Here is a 23643-nt window from a genome sequence, read left to right as displayed (position 1 = left end):
TTGGGATGGCACGGTGCTTAAGAGCGGGGTCTCTGGAATGAAATGCCCAGACTTGGATCCCAGATCTAGTTAAGTGATCGTAAGCAAGTTACTTGAGCTCTTTGAGCTTTAGTTTCCTTATGTGTGAATGTTAATAATAGACCCTCTCTCCCAGGACCGTTGGGAGGGTTACATGAGTTAGTACCTCTCAAGTACTAAGCCCAGTATACAGCACATAGTTAAATGCTCAATCGCAGGCACCTTCTTTACTATTTCATGCTCTTTTCTATATAATAAGCAGAGTCCTAAAATTATACATGAATCAAGACTTTAAATGTTTAAATGAAGAGGGGATGTTCATAGGTAAAGGAATCTTACTGTGACTCTTCCTATGCTGTGAATAAAGACACTCTAGGGGCTGGCCTGGTGGCACAGGGGTTAAGTTCGCATGTTCCACTTGGGCAGCCCTGGGTTCGCCGGTTCGGATCCCGGGTGAGGACACGGCACCGCTTGGCAAGCCATGCTATGGTAGGCATCCCACATATAAAGTAGAGGAAGATGGGCACAGATGTTAGCTCAGGGTCAGTCTTCCTCAGCAAAAAGAGGAGGATCGGCGGCAGATGTTAGCTCAGGGCTAATCTTCCTCAAAAAAAAAAAAAAAAGGCACTCATTTTCTTTTGTAAAAACCCAGATTTTTTAATATATATTGTTCGCCAAAATCAAGCTATATGCAATCAGATTCATTAAACATTGATTGAGCATCTGCAGTTGTAAGACTATGCTAAGCAATGGGGGATACTAGAGGGGTGAATAAAATGCAGTTCCTTGCTCAAGCAACCTCATATCTGGTAGAGAAGCTAAAATAATTATCTCAGCATGAGATTGGTGTTCTACTGAAGGCTTAGAAAAACAACATGAACCCAAAAGAGGCAGTGACCAGGACTGCGGATATCAGAGAAGTTTCTAGGGTAGGTAGCATTGGATGCGGTTTGCCTTTACTCTGTGTATGTGTGTGTGTGTGTGTATGTGGGCAGAAAAGCAGGCGAAGGAAGAGAGAAACAGACACATGGAGATAAAACATCAACAAATGTACCAGGGCGATGCATTTAGGAAAAGGCATGGAGATGGTGAGACTCAGAGATGAAGTAGAAATGTGTGTGGGTAGAAACGAGTGAGCCCTGAATGCCGTGTTAACAAGGTTCTGGGGACAGTGGGGCATAGTTAACAATTTTGAAAATAAAGGAAAGAAAGAAATTATGAAAACGATATTTAACAAGATAACCTCAAGCGGCCTCGAGGAAATGGGAACTGGCAAAAGAAGAGGGGAAAAATCAGGAGGCTCTTTTAATACGAAATCGATGCAAAGAGGTGGACTGGCAATGGCAGTGAAAACAAATTAAAAAGACAAACTCAATATACTACGAGCTTGGAGAATATGTGTTCTCTGCTTGTCTCACAAGGATGGGTGGAAAACATCTGTACGTAGAGTCAGTTCTGGCTCATGGAACCCCTACCACGTGTGTGGAATGAGTCGGGCAAATGTAGGTCACGAGGAAAGCCTCAGGAGGGGTAGAGCAAGATGTGCTGCTGCAGCTCAGCCTCTGCGTGGTGGAAGAAGAGTGCTCAAAGCATTGAGACGGGACCAGTGTGTTCTCTGCTCTTAGACATCTTAGAGAAAGAATAAACTGTGTGCAAGACAACTGAAGAGGAGGGGAAGAAAGGGGAGGGGGAGGAGAGGAGAGAGAGGAGTGATGATGGCTAACATACAGTGAGTGCTTATTATGTACCTGACATCATTCTTTTAAGATATATATATATATATATATATGCCTCAATCATCCATATATGGTAGATACTCTTATTTTGCCCCTTTTAAAGATGAGGAAATGGAGATACAGAAAGATTAAGTAATTTGCTCAAGGTCAAGAAATTAAAAAAATAAGCACTAAGGCAGGAATTTGGAGCCAGGCAGTCTAATCACAGAGTCTACACTCTTAATCACACATGAAAAATCAAGGCAGAAACAAAAATGTTAATCTCAATCCATTTTGAAGACCAGCCTGGTTCTGCTAGTCCACAGTGACCCAAGTGGGTCAGTCTAGGCGATTCCATCAGAACAAGGTCCTCTGAGATCCTGAGGAGCCAGTACCTGGTTCCCACCAAGATTCCTCTAGCAGGTCTTGGGGGGAGTCCAGGGACAAGGCTAAACTCCACCCACTGGGGGAAGATCAACTTTCAGGGGAAAACTGGGACCCAGTCAATCTTCTTAAAATATCAGAAAAAGAGAAATGATAGTTCCTTTGGGGTCCCAGTGAGCAGTGGTGACTCTGAGTGCATTCAAATCTCTGGGTCCTTTGTGGTCAGCAAGACTGGAAATGGAACTTAACCAGGGGGCAAGTAAAGGTTACAAGTCACCAAAGAGTTTTCAAGTTGAGAATAATCATCTTCAGTATGAATTCACAGCCTTCCCTCTTCAGTGTCACAAATAAAACAATGTTAGATATTTCACATTTTAAATGTAAATATATTGGTGTGACACAATGCTTGAATCAGCACCTACTTTTCCCCCAAGTTTAAGATATTTTAATGTTTTATATAACTAATCTCTTATTATTTTACATCGGTACTAAAGCAGCAAACTGAATTGCACTCTAAAGCAATTTTAAATTTAAAGAAATGTTATTTAAATAGACTCCCTGTTGGAATCTTCAAATTCCAGGTTTAAAAGTGAATTTGTTCAACCCTAGAATAGCTTTGGCTTCCTTAGTCAAGTTTCCATGGTCTTACGTGCTCAAATACAAGATGAGCACATCTTATATTTTGCAAAATTGTCCAAAATTGTCCTCTGAAAAGAAGGCATCACCTTATATTTGCATCCTTTCAAAGTTTCATATAACATTGACCTCTTTGAATGACAAAGAACTATTTAGGGAACACACTCAAAATAAATGAATGTAGTTTTGAATGCAAAAAAGAGTCTACCTGACAAAGGCAGTGGAAAGCGGAGCCAAGAAACTTAATGTAGATTCAGTTCTTATTCCTGGAGGATATATGACTCACAATTTCTGATGCTGGAAAATGTGGTAAACAAGCCTTTTAAAGATCACTTGAAAAAGTAATAATCTATGTTTGCCAAAAATGCATAATCTGAATTTAATCATGAGGAAACATCAAATCAACCCAAATCAACAGATGTTCTACAAAATAACTGGTCAGTACTCTTCAAAACTATACAAGAGATGAAGAAAGACTAAGCCAGGATCCCAGATTAAATGTGTCTGAGGAGTCATGGCAACTCAGTATTTCCTGATCCTGGGTTGGATCCTAGACCAGAAAAGGGACATTAGCGTTTCTTTTGAAGGGAGTCTCAGCAACTTTGGTCTCGTAAACAAAACCCCAGAATTCCCTTAATTAGAGTGAAAATAATCTCTACTAAGCAAAGTATGACACTTCTTAAAGATTTTTTTGGCCAGGATATTGGCACACGTGATCTTGAAAGTCAGTACATATATTTTACATCCAAGAATTTTTATAAGTTTAAAGTGAAATTTGTGTTTAAAAATATCTTTAAAAACTTATTTTGTAATTAAAAGAAAACATATTTTCCAGAGTGACGATGATATACTTTACTTGATCAATTTGCTGCTTCCTGGAGATTTCAATGGTATTTTGAAAGGGAGAATCCACGTTCTAGCTCAGTCAGAGATATCTAAGTACCTTCTTCTAATTGATGCTTGAATCTGAAATATCAGCCATAATTAAATACACAACAAACAGAAGAATAATAACCCCATCTTGTCTGTATCAAGCCTTTTAACATCAATGAGATCAAATGCATGTTTTGCCTGATAACTGGGAAAGCAGGCATGGGTCACACTTGTTTACACGGCACATTTTGCTACCATGAATATGGATTAGAAAAGCCTCCAAAGCATGTGAACCAAACATTTACAACAAAATTGGCATGGGAGTGAACCATTAAAAATGACTGCATAATGATTAAAACTGGACAACTTCAGCATATTCACAATAGTTAATGCAACCACATTCTAAGTACATCCACTCTTGGCAGAGCTTACAAACACTAACGCCAGAAAACATTATTCTTTTTCAAAACATTAACTTCACATTCAAAAGTCTGATAGTGTGGGAGTCTTAAAATCTCTTAGCAATGGGTTTTATAGGAATTAATTGGTTAATGAAAAAATCAAGCTGGATAAACTAAAACTATTCAGCTGTTTCAGCCAGACATATACTCATTAGAGCCGTCACATACTAGAATTTCAGCAAGTATTCCAGAACATACATTCCCCTCTGCTGCACTTCAGCTGGGACTGCCTTGCACCATTGGCCCTGGCAATAGTGCTGTGGATCCCTGGGACCCTGTGCTGACACTAGGGCCCTCCCTCTGCACTCATGCCAGGTCCTGTGGCCACAATGGCTGCAGAGGAGCCCCCTACCCTTCCAGGGTGCTGGGCAACAGCCCCATAAGAATGCTGGCTCCCTGAGCTTGGAGGCAGGCAGACAAAGTACTTCCGCCTCCTCCTCCTCCCTCTTTGTGGATGCCTGCCCACCTCAGGGAGGTTCCAACTGACTGGGGACTATTTTAACGAAGTTGAAATATAATCTAGTTAGTGGTTTTGGTTTAAAGAAATCTACTTGTTTTTCATTAAGAAACATACGTTTATTAAAGAAAAAACAGAAAGTAGTGAGAAGACATAACAATCCCCACAGTTGAACTTTCTAAAGTTCTACTTCAACATTTTACTCTTCTTTTATCAACGGTTTTATTCTACTGTTACAACATAACTATATATTCATATTTTACCTAACTCTGTATCATAAGCAGCTTTCCATGTAAACAGTCTTTTAAACAAGTAGCTGTTTAATAGTCCAAGTAACTATAACATGTTTTACCTAACTGGTTCCTTGTCATTGAACTTGTCGATTGACTTCTAAAATCATTTATCCACTGAGCATCTGCAACATTCAAGTCACTGGATTAAATATTGTAAGTACACATGTCTGAATAAGTGGCTCCTCCCAGAACACTCTGAAACTTCAAAAGACACAAATGGACACATGCAACATATATGGTAGATGCATGTGTACGCTTGTCTATGTGGCCCTAAGCCATTTAATTCCTTTTGAATATGCTTATAGGGTCGAAATAGTCTAACTTCCTTTCCACGTATCCCTTTCATTGCTAGTTTCTGTTATCCTTGTCTGCTGGATTTGCCTTAACATGCCTGATTAGAAAATTTTTGAAGTAGCCACAAAAGGAAGAAATTCTGAGCATCATTAACTATTTTATCTTAAGAATATCCCCAACCAAAAATATTCACGACACCTGCCTTTTAGACAAAACTGCCGGATGATGCACTGTTGGGCTGGTTGACCTGGGAAGGGTGCTAATACACTGGTTTTCTTTGAGTGGTAGGACTGGGAGAGAGGAGCAGACATCTAGAAACACATGTCTCGAGGCACAAAGACATAGATATAAATTTTCCTTTCAGCCCTTAACTAGCTGCGTGATGGCCGGCACGTTACTTAAATCTCACTTTCCCTACTTGTAGACAGGAGTTGGTAATATTTACCTCGTAGGGTAGATGTAAGGATTCCAGAAAATCTGTATAAAGGCCAAGCATGTGCCTGGCATACAATAGCCACTGAATATGTTTATTTCCATAATAAGCATACTGTTTTTACAATATAAACATAACTGTGTATAAATAAAACTGAAGAGAAAAGTTAATTTACTAGGCTTTATTGCTACAAGGGAATTGTAATTCATTACTCATTTCCTAGTGAAGAGTCTAAATCTTGAAAATTTAAGAAGCTAGAAATGTGAAATACAGCATCCTGAGGCCAACCATGATCATCTTGTAGCCTAGCTCCTAACATGTAGTTAATCCCAAGATTTTCCTCCTTTTTGTATATTTGTGTACATATATCAAAGACGATGGAGTAAACCCCTGGGTGTGGGAAACCCACATCCCTTCTCTAATCCTGCTTCAGGACCACTTGCTTCTCCTTTCTAGCTCTCCCTCAGCCTCTGAGGTGAGAGAGCCCCAAAGCAACAGAAGCGATTACGCTGCTGCTCTGTCGGAAGGTGGAATTAACTGCTCATCTTCTAGGAAAGTAGATGTTTCCCCAGACAGACAGGTATGGAAAAGTCGTTTCTGGCCCTGCAGCACATTGCCTCACATTTTACACTAGAGCTCTGACACCCAATGTCCTCCTCCGAATCCAAATGGAATTTCCTGGCTAATGAGGGAGTCCCTGAAGTGTGCCTCCATAAGTTAATACACATTTGATTACAGAGCTAACTGAACAGCAAGTGTTCCCAGGGGCCTTAAGCATCCCTGGAATTCTCATTTTCCCATCTGAGTCAAACTAGAATTAAAAAGTTGCAACCAATTATATGAAATCAACCATCTTTACTCTGGAAGAGTAATTCAACCATCACTAATACAGAGATAATATTCCCAAGGATAAAAAATCTTCTATTTTTTTTTCCCCCAGGGGGGCCAGGTAAATTTAGATCTCTGAACAGTCTCAGGGCTAGTCTGGGCTTCCACACTGGGAGGAGGCACAGGAGTGAGGAGATAGCTCTGGGCGCAGAGATGAAGACAGCCTCGAAAGCTGGGTGTGTTTGAGAAATTGCCTATACAACTAACAGGTGGACAGGGTTTAGCCTAAAACCTCTACCATTTTTGGAGGTGTACGAACAGAGAATTTCAGAAAATCTCTAATCTCAAAAGAACCTGTATATAAGATTTTGTCTCTCTTTTCAAATTATCTAAATCCAAGCTGTTTCTTCAGGCTAAGGATCGTGGAGTCGTCACAATGATTTCAGACTCCAGAGAGCTGACAGCAGACCCCACTGCACAAAAAGCTTCATTTCAAAATGTTCTTCTGGAAACTATCCTTTGCACTTGCTGTTCCCTCCTCCAGAAAACTCTGACCCCAGACACATGTGCAAGGTCCATTCCTCACTTCATCCGGGTCTCTGCTCAAATGTCCCCTAATTAGAGAAGTCTTCCTGACCATCCCATTTGAAGTAGCACAAACACACTGAAAAGTGGGCTCTATGTCACCTTAGGGTGACTTATTTTTCTTCCTCACTACTTCTCATATTAGAGATGCGTTTGTTTGTTTATTTTCCACTCCCCCAGCCACGCTCTGCCAGCGTAAGCTCCATGAAAGCGGGAACCTTGCTTTTTCACTGCTATAATCCACCCCAGTTCTTCACAGAGTAGTGACCCCATGATCACTGTTCAAGAAATATTTGTCACACAAGTAAATGAACTGTAGATGTTTCAGTCAAATATCAAATGTTTCCAGTTCTCTTCCCAGCAAGATATAAACTCAAAGCCTCTGAGACACACACACAAGGCTAACTCTATCTCTTCAGGAGGCTTTGTTGCAGCTTAGGAAGCGAATGTGTCCATGTGAGCTACTCTGAGAGTTTACAGAAAGCAAGGTTCTCTTCTAACCTTCCCAGGCTATGATATCATTTAACACACCACTTGCCCTCTCTCCAGATCTCAAATTTTTTCATGCTCACAGAAACCTCGATCTCTTTCCTTACCGTACTGATGAGAAGAGCTGGTGAAGAGAAGGTAGTCAGAAGCACAGGTCTGGGATTCAATATCCAAATCCCCCAACCTCAGAATCAGTCTCTTCCCCTTTGGGACGCTGATAGTCTTCTCACAAACAGTGTGATTGGGGTAAGTCCCTGGATAATTCTTAGATGTCATTGTGCCACTGTCCTGATAGGTCACAAAGTGCCCACAGCCATCACCTGTTAAAGAAAAAAAGGATAAAAGAGGTAAGTGAAATGAATTCTGACTGAGGATTTAGAAGGCCCAGTATAATCTCCATCTTACGTATTTTATTCTTTCCTTGGAGGGAAACGCTTAAAAAAAAAATGAAGATGGAATTATTGAACAGTGTCTACTGTTTCACTTTATTTCATGTCTTGTTTCCCAGTTTAACCTTCTGAACATTGCTGATCAAAATGTTTCATAAAGTAGAATGGAAAGCCCTTAGCAAACATACCATTTAATTATATTATTTTTTCTAACCATTGATCCATCTACCCATCCACACTTGCAAAATAGGCCCTTTCCATTCACAGATTTGCCATTTGTGGTTTTGTTTATTAGCAAGCCAATGTCATGAAATAACATGCAATGGAGAAAATAATATTACTTCTAAGAGTTATTGTCCTGATTAAGTGAGATAATGTATGCAAAATGTTCCTGGTAGAATCTGAGGCTCATGCTGAGAGGACTTTGTTTAAGAGCATGTCATTCAGCTGGGGACTAACAATCATTCAACATTCACATCTCAGTTAGTGACAGTCACAGATTTGAAGGTTCATCATAGACTCAGGATACAGCATTAAAGAGTGTCAAGAATCTACTGTATTAAGCGCTTGCCACATACCAGACATGGTACTGTTGGAGACACATAAAAGCAGCAATGCTTGCTTCATAGAACTCAGAGTAAAACGGAAGATAGACACATGTTTGAATAACTATAATACTAGTGCTATGTGCCATATCAGGAGCTTAAACAAAGTGCTGAAGAAGCCAAGAAAGAATCTATTTCAGTGAATTATCAATACTTCACCAAAACAAGACATTTTCTTAAGACTTCTGAATAGGAAAATTCATCAATTGACCAACACGTTGCTCCAGTAGATTAGAGTCCAAGTTAACCACAGAAACATCTAAGGACATGCACAACTGGGTGGGCTGCAGGGTAAATGAGCATCCACCCCGTTCAGATCATCAAATGCCTGTGGTCAGTCTGACTTCACATAAACAAAGCAAGAATTTCTGGTCTTAGCTAGAGGGAGAGAAAGCAGAAATCAGTTGGAGAAGGAACTCTCTGAGGTAGTAAAAGAAGGCCTTCCCATCCCAAAGTCTTCCAAGCAGAAGCCCCAACTTGGGCACCCTGGGAACTGAAGCCCAGGGCAGCCAGCCTTCTTCCTCTCCCACCTATTCCAGAGCTAGAGGTGGATTCACCTGGGGCTTCCTTTATTCTTCTTCCTTCTTGCCCTGGGCTTGCAGCCCAAATGATAACAGAGACCTAGACAAAAAAAAAGAACTCCAGAATCTACCCGTCTCAGCAGACAAGGTCTAGGGAAAGGATCCACCCATTATCCAGAAACTTCCACAAGATTTCAGCAGCCCCGGCCCGGAGGTTGGATTGGAGGAGAGTTGACTTTAAGAAGCAATGAATGAGAGCAAACCAGGGGGAAATGCAGTTAGTTCAGATAAAACTACTATGAAACCTTGAGATCCAGGCAGAAGAAGTTGTGGAATTTATATGGCAGGCAACAGGGACCCATAGAAGTTTCTGAGAAGGGAGATAATGAAACAGGTAAAAGATGATTGAAAAAGATGATCAGCCTGGTTGGGTAATACTACAGGAGCCAGACTGCAGGGAGAATCTGGAACACAAGAGCAGTAGGAGGGCTAGGAATGGGGGAGCTGGAAAGGGAAGGACGGGAAAGAAAACCAGAGCGAAATTCACAAGAAAAAAATCAACAGACTCAGGGTTTGGCTAATTATAGTGGGTAAGGCAAGAGGAGGAAAAAAACTGAGATTCTGAGTCTGGAAATGATTGGAACACTGAGGCTAATATAGATAGAAAGAGAAGTCCAGACAGGGAGCAGGTTTGGGAGCCAAGGTTGGACGTTTGGTTGTAAGTTTTAGGTGACAGCTATATCCTTGGGCTCTCTGGCAGTACGGACACAATTGTTGAGAAGCAAATGAAAATTATACTAGAGTGAAGCATGTGGTGCAGAAACACATAGTGCACAGGGTTCTGATGTAAAATTTGAATTATTTGCCTGCTTTTAAAGGCTTTAATTTAAAAAATCCAGTTTTACAGTTTCTCTTGAAAACTGGCAGACATGGCAACCATACCTGCAGACATTCTCACAGGGCTAGTGATATGGTGGCTGCCCCTTTAAAGGAGACAAATGCCCTAGCTCCCCACCAGGTCCTTGCCACTCATTTCTAGGACCTGCCCCACCTTTGGAGGCATTGATTTTGAGGACTCTGATAGAGCAATCCTAGGGTACCTTGTGTACAAACAGTTACACATACAAATATACACATAACTAAGCCACCAAGATATTGCCTGTCAAATGTTTAAATGCTCCTTTTCTTAGTACTAAAAAAATTCTCCTTCAATAAGAAAAGAGAGAGTGAAAACTTTTTCCAGAAAACACAGCTAAATATAAAAGGAAGAGCAATTATACTTGAATCAACCTACACATGATTGTACTGTAAATTTTATTTCAGTGACATGTCACGGCAAAGGAAAATCCCAGGGTGTCACTTTTATTCAACCCTGTAATTATGCTTCTTTCCAATCACTTCTCCTCTGGAGCCCAAGAGGAAGCTCATTTCACCCAGCAATACTGGCAGAAGCGGAGCAGGTTTAAGTCTTCAACACTCCCATCACTACTTTGCGTGGGGGATCTGTGCCTCCTTAGAAAAACCCCCCTCTTCCATTAACTATCAGAATGAAACTCCATGAGTCTTTGTTCTGCCAAAGAACCTGAATGGAACTGCTGAGTCCTAATTTATGAAAAAGTGAACTGTCATCAGATGTCAGAATTCAACTCTTGCCTATGGAAGTCGACTATGTATGGAGTTTTCCGTAGCAAGCACTAACAGTTTATTCCATGGGTATTAACTACATTGGAATTTTCACCCTGTTGTTCTTCCGAAGTTTTGATGACTTCAAAGGACTAGATATAGTTAACAATTATGTATTATATACTTAAAAGTTGCTAAGAGAGTAGATCTTAAATGTTCTTATCACAAAAAAGGAATGGTAATTATGTGAGGTGATGGAGGTATGAGCTAACACTGTGGGGTTGGGGTGGGAATAATTTCACAATCTGTAAGCGTATCAAATTAACACATTGTTGACTTAAACTTGCATAATGTCATATATCAATTTTATCTCAACAAAGCTGGGGGGAAAAAAGGACTAGAAATATGCCAAAGGGGAAAGTGGAAAACTGCTAGGGAGACAAAATGCCTACGGTATCAAGTATTGAATAAGGCAGATGCATGCAACTGACAAGCAGAAGCATTATTCCCATGACCTAATCCTAACACTTGTGTAGTTTAACTCTCATAGCCTAACTCTAATTAAGAAGTCTATACAGAAAGTGCAATATGATGTACCCTTGAAATTACACAATGTTATAAGCCAATTAAAAAAAAAAAGAATCATTGACAAGGAAGAAGACAAAAGGTATTTAAAAATCTGTCAGTTCATGTTGCATATCTTGTGCATCAATGTCCATATCCTGGTTTCGATATTATACTACAGTTTTGCAAGATGTTATCATTGAGGGAAACTAGGTAAAGTGTACACAACACCTCTCTGTATTATTTCTTACAACTGCATGTGATCTACAGTTCTCTCAGAATAAAAAGCTTAATTAAAAAATTGAAAAAGAAAAGTCTGTCAATCTAGGTAAGTTTGGCTGGCAGGGGGTAAAAATGAGAGGGCTTTTATTTTCTATTTTGTACTTTTCTATACTATTTGGATTATTCCGTATGTTTCTTCTATTTTTAATTCAAGTATTTATACAAATTTGCAGTGAAAAGACCTATATAAAATGACAATGAATAAAGCAGGCCATTTTTATTCTAAAATCTCTTGGTACCAAGCCCATTATCCAAGTTTTTCACATTTGTCTAACGAGCGTGGGGTGTTGAGTCTGAGGGAGGCTCATGATATATGCCCAAGTTTACAGAGGAGAAAACAAAATGTATATGACTTGCCATAAGGCTACTGAACTGAGGGTAGATCCTAGACTACAATTCCCAGATGATCTAGCTATGATTTTGTCTCGCCTCTTTATTCTGATTTTGTAACACATGTGTATTTGTGTTTAATCCTGGAAAATCACCGGAACTGCTGCCCTATCAGACCTCCCTTTAGATACTTTCACAACATTCTTCTGTTAAAATGAACAGCTCCCATAAGATGTGACTGACTCCAGCAATGATTATAAATAGATGGAAAGCCATTGGGTAGAAGGCTGATGAAGAACTTTAAAATTGAAGTATGAGGTGTGTCACCATCTAAACTTGAAGATGGATCTCAGTGTGACTCCAAATGAGACAACCAGACATTACGTGTCTCCTGAGAGGATAAAATGTGCTCTATGCACCAACAACCATAAAGTACTCCTGCCCAAAAGCGAAATCCATGAGTCAATAATGACTCTGAATCTCATCAAGGCTTCAGCCTACAGCAAATGCAAGCGTAGAGCACAAGTTAACTGACATCACAGGGAGGCCATTAGCCGAATCCAGGGTGTGACATTCTAGGTGCAATTGACCCAGTTTCTTCGACAATGAATTGGATAAATAGGCATAAAAAAAGTATTCATTTTAGATTAAGGAAGCTGAAGAGCCACAACAACCAAGTGAATCTTGTTTGGATCCTGATTTTAAAAACCAACCTTACAAAACCACTTAAAAAAGATAATTGGGAATTAAGTAATACCAGGAAATTATTATTGATTTTATTAGGTATGATAATGGTATCGAGGTTGTGTAAGAAAACACCTTTCTCTTAGGAATGCCTACCGACATACCCAGAGCTGAAATGGCATACTGACACGAGGTCTGGGATTTGCCTTAAAATACTTCAGCAAAAAAGGGAGGGAGCAGGATAAATGAAAAAAGATGGGGAAAGTTGATGATTGCTGTAGCTGCAGGAGGAGGGGTCCCAGGATTTTTAAAAAATTAAAATGAAAAGAAATAAAGGTCAATCTTTAAGGGAGAAAAATACAATCTTCGTTTTACGATTAAGCTCCATGTGGTGTTGGGAGGACTGGTGAGCAGCAAGCCCCAGTGATGCAGCAGTGTGAGGTAGCCGCGACATGAAACTGCGGCCTGCCTAACATCAAAGTGTGTGTGTGTTGCGGGGGATCATGTGGAAAGAAGGAAGAAAGAGGAAGCTTCGCCATAGGGAATTTGTCTGCTCTTCAAAAATGGCTACCACACAATGTTTATCTTTTTCTTCCTTCGAACTGTAATTTAATTGCCAAAGCACACGATGACTAAACTATGTATCATTTCCTCCTCTCCAGAGACTGCAAGCTCCTTACTCTGTAGAATATTTGAAGGGCAGTTCCTCTGTGATGGGCCTAAATCCTGGGGTTTGCTCGGAGCCATCGCTGGTTTGTGAGACTAACCACCAACCTCTTCTAAACAATTTACAAAAGCAGTCCTGGATGGATGCAGTTTAGATTTGGGAAAAAGCTGCAAGCACTCATTAATATTTTATAACTCCCCAAGTGATCTCTACACAAAATTTAAGTATTTCAATTCTGAACATTTGGAAATAATCTAAATTAGAAAAGAATATTCAAACTATGGTATCTCCGAGCAATGCGATACTAAGGAAAAGTTAAGGCCATGTTTTAGAAGACTATTTAATTTTAAAACAAGATAGAGCACACACATAGATATGAAGGAAAAACTGTTTAAAGTGTTTATTTTTATGGTGTGGGATTACAAGTGATTTTCATTTTATTTATACATTTTCTAAATTTTCTACAATATGAATACATTATATATAAATCAGAAAAATAGTATAATTAAAAATATCAAATTCACCTAATGTTCTTTGCAACATTAAAGGCTACTTTCAGCATTAGCCTTAAGATATAGCCCGGAAGAACTCTCTGTAAACCAAAACACCCAAACTGTCATTAACAACTCACTCAGTGAACAACTAGGAACTTAGTATAATGCAGTTCCCATTGAAGGAGCTCACAGTCAAGGGGAGAGAGAGGTATGTTAAGGAGTAAGTGCTCAGAGTACAGTGTCAGAGATATGGGCTCTGTCAAAAACAGAGATATGGGCTCAGTGTCTGTTCTCCAAATGCGTGAAATGAATCAATATGCCTCTGTCTTTCACTCTTTAACGTCAGCTATTCCAGAAGTGGAGATATACAATGTATTTTCTAAATAAGCTTAAAACAAATCCTTAGATGCTTGTCTACACGAGTCAATCATTTATTTAGTGTACTCTAATTCCACCCACTAAGAAAGAAAAACAATAACTTCCTTAAAAGACTATTTCCCTTTGATAAGAAATCCTGTTCCACTAACAGAAAAGTGAAATTAAGATATACCTGATATGGATTAAGTTTTGCAATACTACAAAGCACGATTTAGACTTTAACAGAAAACTTTTAAATGAATTGCACTTGGAAAATCGTTTGGATGAAGTAAAATGAATACGGCAAAAATACCTTTAAGATAAATTCTTAACTAGTCCCTAAAATAAGACAGCAATCTTCAAACTTTTTTATTATGACCCATAGTTAGAATATAGATTTTTCATCACAACCTAAGAAAGCACACACGCATACACGTGCATAAATAACACAAAAGTCTAATGTTATAGTTCTTTTTATTATACATAACGCACTGTGAATTTCCTAGTCTACTTCATTCCATTTTTTAAATTAAAAGTATGCTGGTTGTGCCAAGTGAATTTATTTTATTGCCTACTAATGGGTCACAATCTGCAATTTGGGAAACAGTGCTCTAAAATATCACAAGAGTGGAACCATTTCTAGAAACACAGTTGTATTCTCGCTCTTCCTAACATTCAAGTTACAACAGGACTCACCCATGCACAATCATCCGTGTGTGGGTGTGAGAAAACTTCTTCCCATGTCTAAGATCAAGCGAGCCCTTGATGACTACAATCTCTTCAACCACAAAGGGGAGCTGGCAATTATTACAGAGCTCTTTGTCTGATGGTGAGGTGAACAGATTTCCCAAGGTATTACTAATTTCATTGTCAGCCATCCTCTCTCATGAACTGCCCTTCTCCAATGGTGCTTCACTTTTTTTGTGTGTGTAGAAAGGAATGAAAAAACAAGGGTAAGATGACCTTTTTACTCTATGTGAGAATAAAAAGAGGAAAACAGAAATTTTGATGATAAAACTTTAATTACTCAAAATCCCTAGATTTCCTGAAAGGAAAAGGGATAACCTCATGCTGAAAGAAGTCACAGCTATAGACTAGAAACACGTGACCAAGTTCTGCAAACCTGTCTAGAATCTCTTTAAACCTTGTTCTCACCACATATAAAATAGATGCTAATGATATGACTAATGATCTAATGAAGATGATATTTTTGCCTCAGCAGATGAAACACATTTGAAAGTAAAATAAAAGGAAACACAAGGGACTTTTTGTCAAACGTCTCTCTGTGTAAAGTCTCAACACAATGTTTCCTCTCAGCTAAAAGAATCACTTAAAATAAGCCAACTTATATGCATGAAAATGAAACATATCATTTCAAGAGGTCCTCTCCGAGACTCCCTACATAATGTGAGACTATTTCCATCAGTGTGCAAAGACATCAATAATTTTAATGTTAACATATTAAAAAGCATCACTTATGCCCAATGGAAAAAAAAATCCCAAAACCTAGTTTAATGCTATTCTTTAATGTGCTATAAGTAAAACCAGTGAAAAATCCACAGTTCTTGGTCACTCTCCAGGCTTGTGATTCCTAAGAAAAGATAAAAGATCACTGAAAGTGTTGTGGGTGTGGGAAAAGAGGGTTTGAACACCTATCGTTTTTCTAATTTAAAATTATTTCCATATACTTGGGAAGTGACAGAGCACAAAGGTTACAACACTGGGTTCCTGCCCAGTATTGGCTGTGTGGCCTTGGGTGAGTCCCTTTACCACTCCAGGCTTCAATTCATCATCTATATACAGAGACACAAGGATATTATTATATAGAGACCAGGATAGTGCCCTACTCATAGGGTTATCATGAGCATTAAATGAGATAATGCTACAAAAGTATAAGAGCATAGAGGCTAGCGTAGAATAAGAATTCAATATATTTTAATTACTACATTTTTATTTAAAAATATTACATATATAAAGTATCAAGAATAGTGCTTTGGACTGGCCCTGTGGCCGAGTGGTTAAGTTCACACACTCTGCTGCAGGCGGCCCAGTGTTTCATTGGTTCGAATCCTGGGCGTGGACATGGCACCGCTCATCAAACCATGCTGAGGCGGCGTCCCACGTGCCACGACTAGAGGGACCCACAACGAAGACTATGCGGCTATGTACTGGGGGCTTTGGGGAGAAAAAGGAAAAAAATAAAATCTTTAAAAAAAAAAAAGAATAGTGCTTTGAATTAGCTGACTTTGTCCAAATTCCATCACTCATTGGCTCTACGATTTAAGTTACCCATTTTGTGTGTATCAATTTTCCTCACCTTTCAAATGGTGAGGAAAATTTTGCGTGTATCAATTTTCCTCACCTTTAAAATGACCAACCATAACTGAGTGTGGTCAAGATGAATGAGGCTGTGTGTGGTAAGTGCTCTAAACTGCCAGAAAGCCTAAGTGGAATGCCTCCCTCAATATTTATTCAGGGCCTGCTAACTGCTAGGTCAGCATCTCCCAATGAGGGCACTGTGGATTCTTAAGTCCTTAGGAGGTTTACAAGGAATCAAGCCTTCATCTCCAAAAAAGACTTGCATGGTAAATGAGCTTACAGATTTCCAGCTTTTCTTCACCACAGGACATGGCAAAGCTCTTGCAGTGCACAGTGAACTCTAACAGGAGAGCAGTCTGTAACATTCCCAGGCAACTCTTCCTTCAATGAGGATTTCCTGGGAATAGCGTTCTGGGGGGCGCATTGACCACCTCCTGGGGTAGGCTCTCAGAAGTGGGACACAGAGAGGTCCCTTAACAGGGCTTCAGGGATCAAAGATCAGATGTGGAGAAGTGGATTTTGGCCTTTAGAGTTCTAAAAATGATACTGAAATTGTAATATGTGACTCTGATATTCAAAAGACTTTTCCCATGGTCATTGTTAAGTTACAAGTGCTTTGGGGGAATTTGCAACAAATTGGACACATTGTTTAAGTTTCTTAATTTTACAGATGAAAATGTAAACAAAAAAACTTGTTTGTACAGCAAAACAAGTCTAAGACAACCGTTTTATCTCTGTTAAATAGATGCTCAGGATAAGGAAGTTGGAGAAAAGTGGCTGCTGACCTTTACTAATAATATCAGGATGTTGATGTACTGTCCGAGCTCCACTGAAGTGGAGAAGAAGTGTGAGAAATCTTTCCTGTCTCTAGAACATGCTAAATTTCCTACCACGGTTCCATGTTAAATATGCATGTTGCCAATATCCAGATAAAGTGTAACTGGATACTGGTTTTTCTCTCTGGAGTCCAGAAATTCCAATATTACCAAGTACAGACAAAGTTCATTTGAGTTTTAGAAGGTAAAACTGTAAACACACACGTGTTTTCACTCATACACACACGTGTATTTTTACTTGCACAAATAAATTTTTCAAAAAATCACTAAGAACCAAAAAGCTATTGGAATAGGAAAAAAACATAAAACTCACTGTGAAAGGGCTCTTACTAATAACTAGTATTTACCAAGCATTTATTGTGAAAAGTAACAGATACAGAGTGTTCTAAGGAACTCTATATTATCTTATTTAATCTTCATGACAATCATATTTGATAGATATTATTAGATCCCTTTTTAAAAACTATGAAACATTTCACACACACACATACATACAGAGAGATGTATACAAAGAGGAATATCCTAAACATCCAAGAATATAGCCCATAGCTTATAAATGGGACATTTCCAATACAGCACAATCAAAGCCCACAATCCTCCTTCTTCATGTCCCTATTACTCCTGTTCTGTGTGAAGAAGTTGAGGCTCTGAGAAGCTGGGTACCTCAGCCCAGGTGGCTGAGCTGGCATTTGACCTTCACCTGTCTGACTTCAGAGACCGTGGAAGTCAATCACCGTGCTCTAAGGCTGCAATTGCTGATGTGACCCATCTTAGAGGTAAGGAAACTGAGGCAGAGCAATTTAAGATTTTGCCCAAGCTCATACTACTGCTGAGCAGCAAAACTGATATTAAAACCACATTACATTTATTTATTTATAGTCCTACTCCCTTTGTCGCAAAATTAACATGAGGAAAATAGCCATGTTTAATTCACGGTTTCTTATAAAACCTACGATTTGAGAAATTCCATCATTCTCTCTTTTTAATTATTCAAGTAAGTACTTTTCACTAGACTATTGAGGGACTAGTCTAAGGAGAGGTGACTCTTTTACCTCCAACAAAGGTTGTTCATTTGGCTCAGCACCAATGTGGCTCCTAAAAGATGCTCTGTAAACGGAAGTTTCAGTGAATTAAAAAGGCTGCTTCTCAAACTTCAGTGGGCACAGTAATCTTCTGGGGATCTTGTTAATATGCAGGGCCTGGCAATCCTGCATGTCCAAAACGCTCTTGGTAATGACTGCTGGCTGGTCCCTGTGAGATATACTCTGAGTCGCAAGAGACTTAAAGAGCCCTCATTATTAATAGGGATCTGCAGTGAATCTTTTTAAAACCGAAAAATTCTTGAGATATCAGTTTTGTATGGTTTTATTTTCATATCCACTCCTAAAATTGAAACATATCTATATTTTCAATTCTCTGGCACTTATATTCTCTCAAGATTTCATTTATAAGCCGACAACAGGCAATAAAAAATGTCAGGATCTATATTTAAGGCAGGGTGGTATTTCTGACAAGTGGACAAGAGTATCAATTTAGGAATTATTTGAGCATACAGTGGAAAATACACAAAGAAATAGGATGAGGTTTGTGAGAACATACGCGTATGCACCATAAATAAAGAAAAGGCAATCAATGTTTACTGACCAGAAAATAGCAAATCTCAGTTGGCAGAGAGATGGCATCTTCCCATACATCTACTGAGGTATAAAACATAAGAGCTGAGAGAGAAAAAAGAAACCTAATAAAACTCAAATCATGTTGCACAGTCCTGAAAATTGTCCTGCCTTTGCACATCCTGCATTCTGCACTGCTGAATTTACCATGATGCGATAAAAGCACATGGTCAGCTACTAACTGGGATTTGGAAAAGGCTTACTATTTCTGTAGCAACTGTGATCATCTCTAAGAGAAACCAAAGACTATTAATTTAAAACTTTATTGCATAAATAACCCCCTGCAATTGTGTTCCTCCAAGACTTCTTTTCTTTAACTTACTCTCTCCTGGACATGAGCTTCCCTTGAAGATGAAGAGCAGGAGAGCATCCTAAGGCATCTAGAATCGTAGGACACGTGCCTGCATCCCACTTTGGACACACAAAGTGAATGTGCCCGGGGCAAATGATTCAATCTCTCTGAATCTCAGTTCCTTCAACAGTGCTCAGAATTGTTGGGATTAAATTAGATGCAGAAAACACTTGATAAATCAAAATATATATGAGGATAGGGTTTTAAATTTTACTCACATAGAAAAATCTGACTGGACAAGCAACAATGATCAATGGATGCTTAAACACTGAGTGAAATGTTGATGGGGAAGAGTAGTTTGACTGAGTAAGAGACTATCACCCCACAGAGTATTTGTAGGTCATAAGGAGAAAGGCAACTTTAAAATGGAGGGATCAAATTGTCACTTCCTGAAGTCAGTGATCATTCTTAGCATCATTAAAAGTGGGGCAATAACAACAACAATAATAATATATGCATCTTGTGATACAATTGGCAGTACATGGCACCTTGGAGGTACCTTTAGCAAAAACACTTAGCCTGACTCTGATCAAGTTTTTAGGTCTAACTTCAGGTTTATACAGAAATACAGGGGACAGTGCCCCAAATAAAAGACACATCAGGCAGAAGCAGTCAATTCAGTTTAGGATGTGAGCTGTGTCACAGGACAACTGAACTGATTTCCTTGTAGGAAAATAAAACTTATACGGGCAGGGGTTGGGGTAGCTTAAAAGTGACTTAAGAGACATAACTAACCGTAAAGTGTGGACCCTATTCAAACAAAGCAATGGTAAAAAGACATGTTTAGGTTAACTGGGGCAATTTGAATATGACTTGATTATTAGATGATACTAATATATTACTTTTGATAATTTCAGGTGTGCTCATGGCATTTTGGTTATGAAGGAAAATGTTTAGAGATACAAGTGAAATATATAGGAGAGAAATGCCATGAAGTCTTTAATAGATTTTAAATACCTCAGGGGAAAAACAGTGTCTGTGAAGATCTTAATAATATAGCACAGCAACTGCAGCAAAGAGGATGAAAAGGAATAAGAAGAAAGAAGATGAAAAAAAAAGAATTTCCTACCCAAAAGGCAAGAGGGTCTCAAAGATTTTTAGACCCTTTTGAGCTGGCAGAGACAACAGGTACACAGCCATTTCTCTTTCTGTAGAGTTCAATTTTGGTCTCTTGGCAAAGTGAGGGCTTTCTAGAGGCGAAAAAGGGGCAAATCTTGGTCCATGTAATTCTCCAAATAAGCATCCTCCATTCTAAACTCCTCAGAGTGGGAGCAATTCAACAAACACATCTCATGTCCAGTGGTCCCCGCCATGTGGTCATACATGAGGCTATTAAGCCTCAAAAGTTTCCTCCTTTGGGCTGAAATCAACCACATTTCAATCTGAGGTGAACTCGCTTTATGAAAAGCAATAAAAAGGCTGAATTAAATCCACTCAGCCATTTAAAAATTGTGAGACCCATGGAGATGTTTATCTATTTTCCCTATAGAAAACTGTATGCACTGGTAATTCAAATTTAACTACACTTCATAACTTTTAATATCTGTTGGCCTTGTTCTTTGTCAGAAATAATAGTTTGTTTTCTCTACCTTTTTTCAAGAATAGAGTGCTCCATAAAAATCATTTACACACAACCTTTAGGCACATCCACTAAACACACTGCACCATGAAATGGAGCTATATAATACTGGTTTCCAAGGATTTTAATTTTGCAATGAAAGAAAAGAAAGTATCATTTTCTCTTCCAGTAAAATATAAATATGTTGGACATTGAATAAAAAAGTTACAACAGTGGTTGTAACTTGAGTTGGAAAATGCTGCATATAAAAACAAATACGGTTCTCAGTAAAGATAAACTCTAAATGGTCTAATCATGGACAAGGTTGACCCCTTTAAATACAAATTAAGACGCTCATCCAAGAAGGACCAAGAAATACTACAGCTTACCTCTCTGATGCTTAGTACATTTAAAGTTAAACGCAGATACTTTTCTCAAATAAAGTATGTATGGACAAGCAAATTACTTCTGATTTCATAAGCAAGGAAGAGTTACTGGAATCACATAGAAGACAAGAATCTTAACAAGACTCACAGCTGATCGGCCAAGAGAAAATCTCCACTTTCCTGTCGGATATTCCTCAGTAGCAAGAAATGACTTGAAAATGAGTTCTTGGTTTCCCTGAAGGCTAATTCTAAAAATAAGTAGAACTGTGGATTTTTTTTCCAAACAGTATGGTGAAAAGCTTTTAATAAAATATTAAGTTGGAAAAAAGCAAGATATAAAAGCATGTAGAGACTAGGCAGCAGAGTGAGTTTCCAGGTATTAGTTTTCTTGTACTTTATACCTTAGGCATATTTTATAGATATAATTTTGTCTACTTAATACTTACGAAAAACAAATGGTAGACAGTAGACCGTATATAAGTGTGTGTGCGTACATGTGTATTTGTTGTGGGGACATATATTTGTGTGTGTATGTGTGTGTGTGTGCACACCAAAAATGTGGTCCTTAGCGGTTCTCCGTGTAACATCTTCCTTGCAGGATTATGATATATTGGTACAATATTAGTTATCAATACCCTGCTTCATTCCTCAACTATTCTGCCTTGTAAGCATTAGGGAAGATCTTTGGGAAAGTAGTGGAGAAAGTAGTCAGGAAAGAAAGCCCCATCCTGAGAGAAATTTATTCCAGGTTAGCTTTATAAAAAGGGAGGGATTGGGTCACGTGGAACCACTTAGCTGTTGCCTAGTTTCAAGGTTATTCTTTGCAGCTTTTCCTACCAAAAAAATCCAGCTAACCTAAAATTACTATATGCAAGCATATACAAGACAAAGACATTTCTGCAGATATCAAGTATACTGTCTCACAGCATACAGCTCCCAAGGAGACAGTACATAAAAACTAGATTAATAGATTGATAGAAATGGCAATAAACAGTCAAGGCATGCATGACAATATGGCTTAACACAGTGCCAATGTCACAAATGCCTAAACGCTATTCCCAAATGACCTTTGAAGTGACATAGGCCCCTGATGTCCTCAATGTGTAAGCATCTAAGATCTTAGGGGACCCGTGACTCACTTGGTCCAAACTGCTACCCAACTCTCTCCTCTATTTTCAAGACTGCCAGCACTTAACTCATCGCGGCTTTCCTGGGGTTGCCTGTAAGGGAGTCTCCGAGATCCCCAACTCCTTTTCAGAGCTGAATTTAGTTGTTTCCTTGAATACACACACAGTGTTTCTCAAGACATCACAATAGTCATGTACGTAATTTCTGTCTAAAACAATTTAGTGAATATTACTCTTCACCTCATTCTCTCCAACTCAGCCACAGCATTCACACACTGACTCAGGAAACAGTTATCTGGAGCCTTATCAGCGGGCCCTATACCAGGTGCTGGTGGTGAATAAAAAGATTCTATTTCATCCTTGCTTTCATGGATCTTAGACTCACCCCTCATTTTTCTCCCTCCTTCCCCCCAGAGAAAACCTCTCCCCTTCAATTCCCACTGAAAGGCAAGTTTGGCAGTTGGTGCTGGATTCAGCATACTGAGGCTCATAGTTAGTTAGAATGAGTTCGTTAGAGTTTATTTCCACATGGGTTAGCAATCGCCATGTGGTTTTTTTCTCATCCATTCAGTCTCTCCCACTCCGCCACCCCGAAGGCAAACAACTATTTTTCATATACAGAGAATGAACATCTGGAAGATGACATCAACATGACTCTTCAGTTGCAAAAAGGCAAAATTACTCCATAGTCTAATGAAAAAAAGTCTGAAAGTCTGGCAATATTTTTCCTTTCACCCTCAAGGCCAGACTTTGAATATAACAGAATGTGTTCTTCTATTTTAAATTCGTGTTTTCAGACTTTTTATTTACAGACAACAGCTGGATTAGACATACAGCTTCATTACTTTGTCTCGTTCAGGTTTTGATTCTCAACTAGAGTCGGCGCTTAGTCTTTATAGGCGGGCAGGAACTATTGTCACTGCTTCTCACTCCATCCTCACTGAGCACCCATCCCCTACTGAGCAGCATCATGTGCTGGCCACTGTTCAAGGCACAAAGCTCCTCACAGACCTCACATTCTCATAGGGGAAGACAGATAAATTAAAGTGCAAATTATGTACTCAGTGAGAAGATGGTAAATGCTCTAGAGAAAACTGAAAGCAAGGAAGGGGAATGTGGATTTTTGGGGATGGTGAGAGGGTTACAAGTGGTTAGGGCAATTCTCCCGGAGGAAGCAACATCTGAACGAAGACTGAAGGAGGAGGAAGTCATGTGGTTATTTGGGGCATGATTGTTCCAGGCAGAGGAAACAGCACATGCAAAGGCTCTGAAGTAGAAGAGTGCCTGATAGCTTTGAGAAATAGCAAGAAAGCCAGCATGGCAGGGAGTATGGGCAAGCGTGGTAGAGAATGAGGTCCGAGACACAGTGGGGGAGGTGGAACAAAGGGGCCCCCATATTTGTCAAATTAA

General features: G+C 39.2%; 1 protein-coding gene across 1 annotated transcript in view; it reads right to left on the bottom strand.

The window, feature by feature from the left end:
* The window catches only part of DCBLD1 (discoidin, CUB and LCCL domain containing 1), a 63428-nt gene that overhangs the window by 35418 nt on the left and 4367 nt on the right, over window positions 1-23643 (bottom strand). Inside the window, exon 2 of the mRNA XM_023650974.2 lies at window positions 7574-7786. Within this exon, the coding sequence (XP_023506742.2) occupies window positions 7574-7786 (213 nt within the window). The remainder of the gene's footprint in view (window positions 1-7573; window positions 7787-23643) is intronic.

The sequence above is a fragment of the Equus caballus genome, chromosome 10, assembly GCF_041296265.1.
Source record: "Equus caballus isolate H_3958 breed thoroughbred chromosome 10, TB-T2T, whole genome shotgun sequence".
Taxonomy (NCBI): Eukaryota; Metazoa; Chordata; class Mammalia; order Perissodactyla; family Equidae; genus Equus; species Equus caballus.
This window is presented reverse-complemented; position numbering and strand designations above follow the sequence as displayed.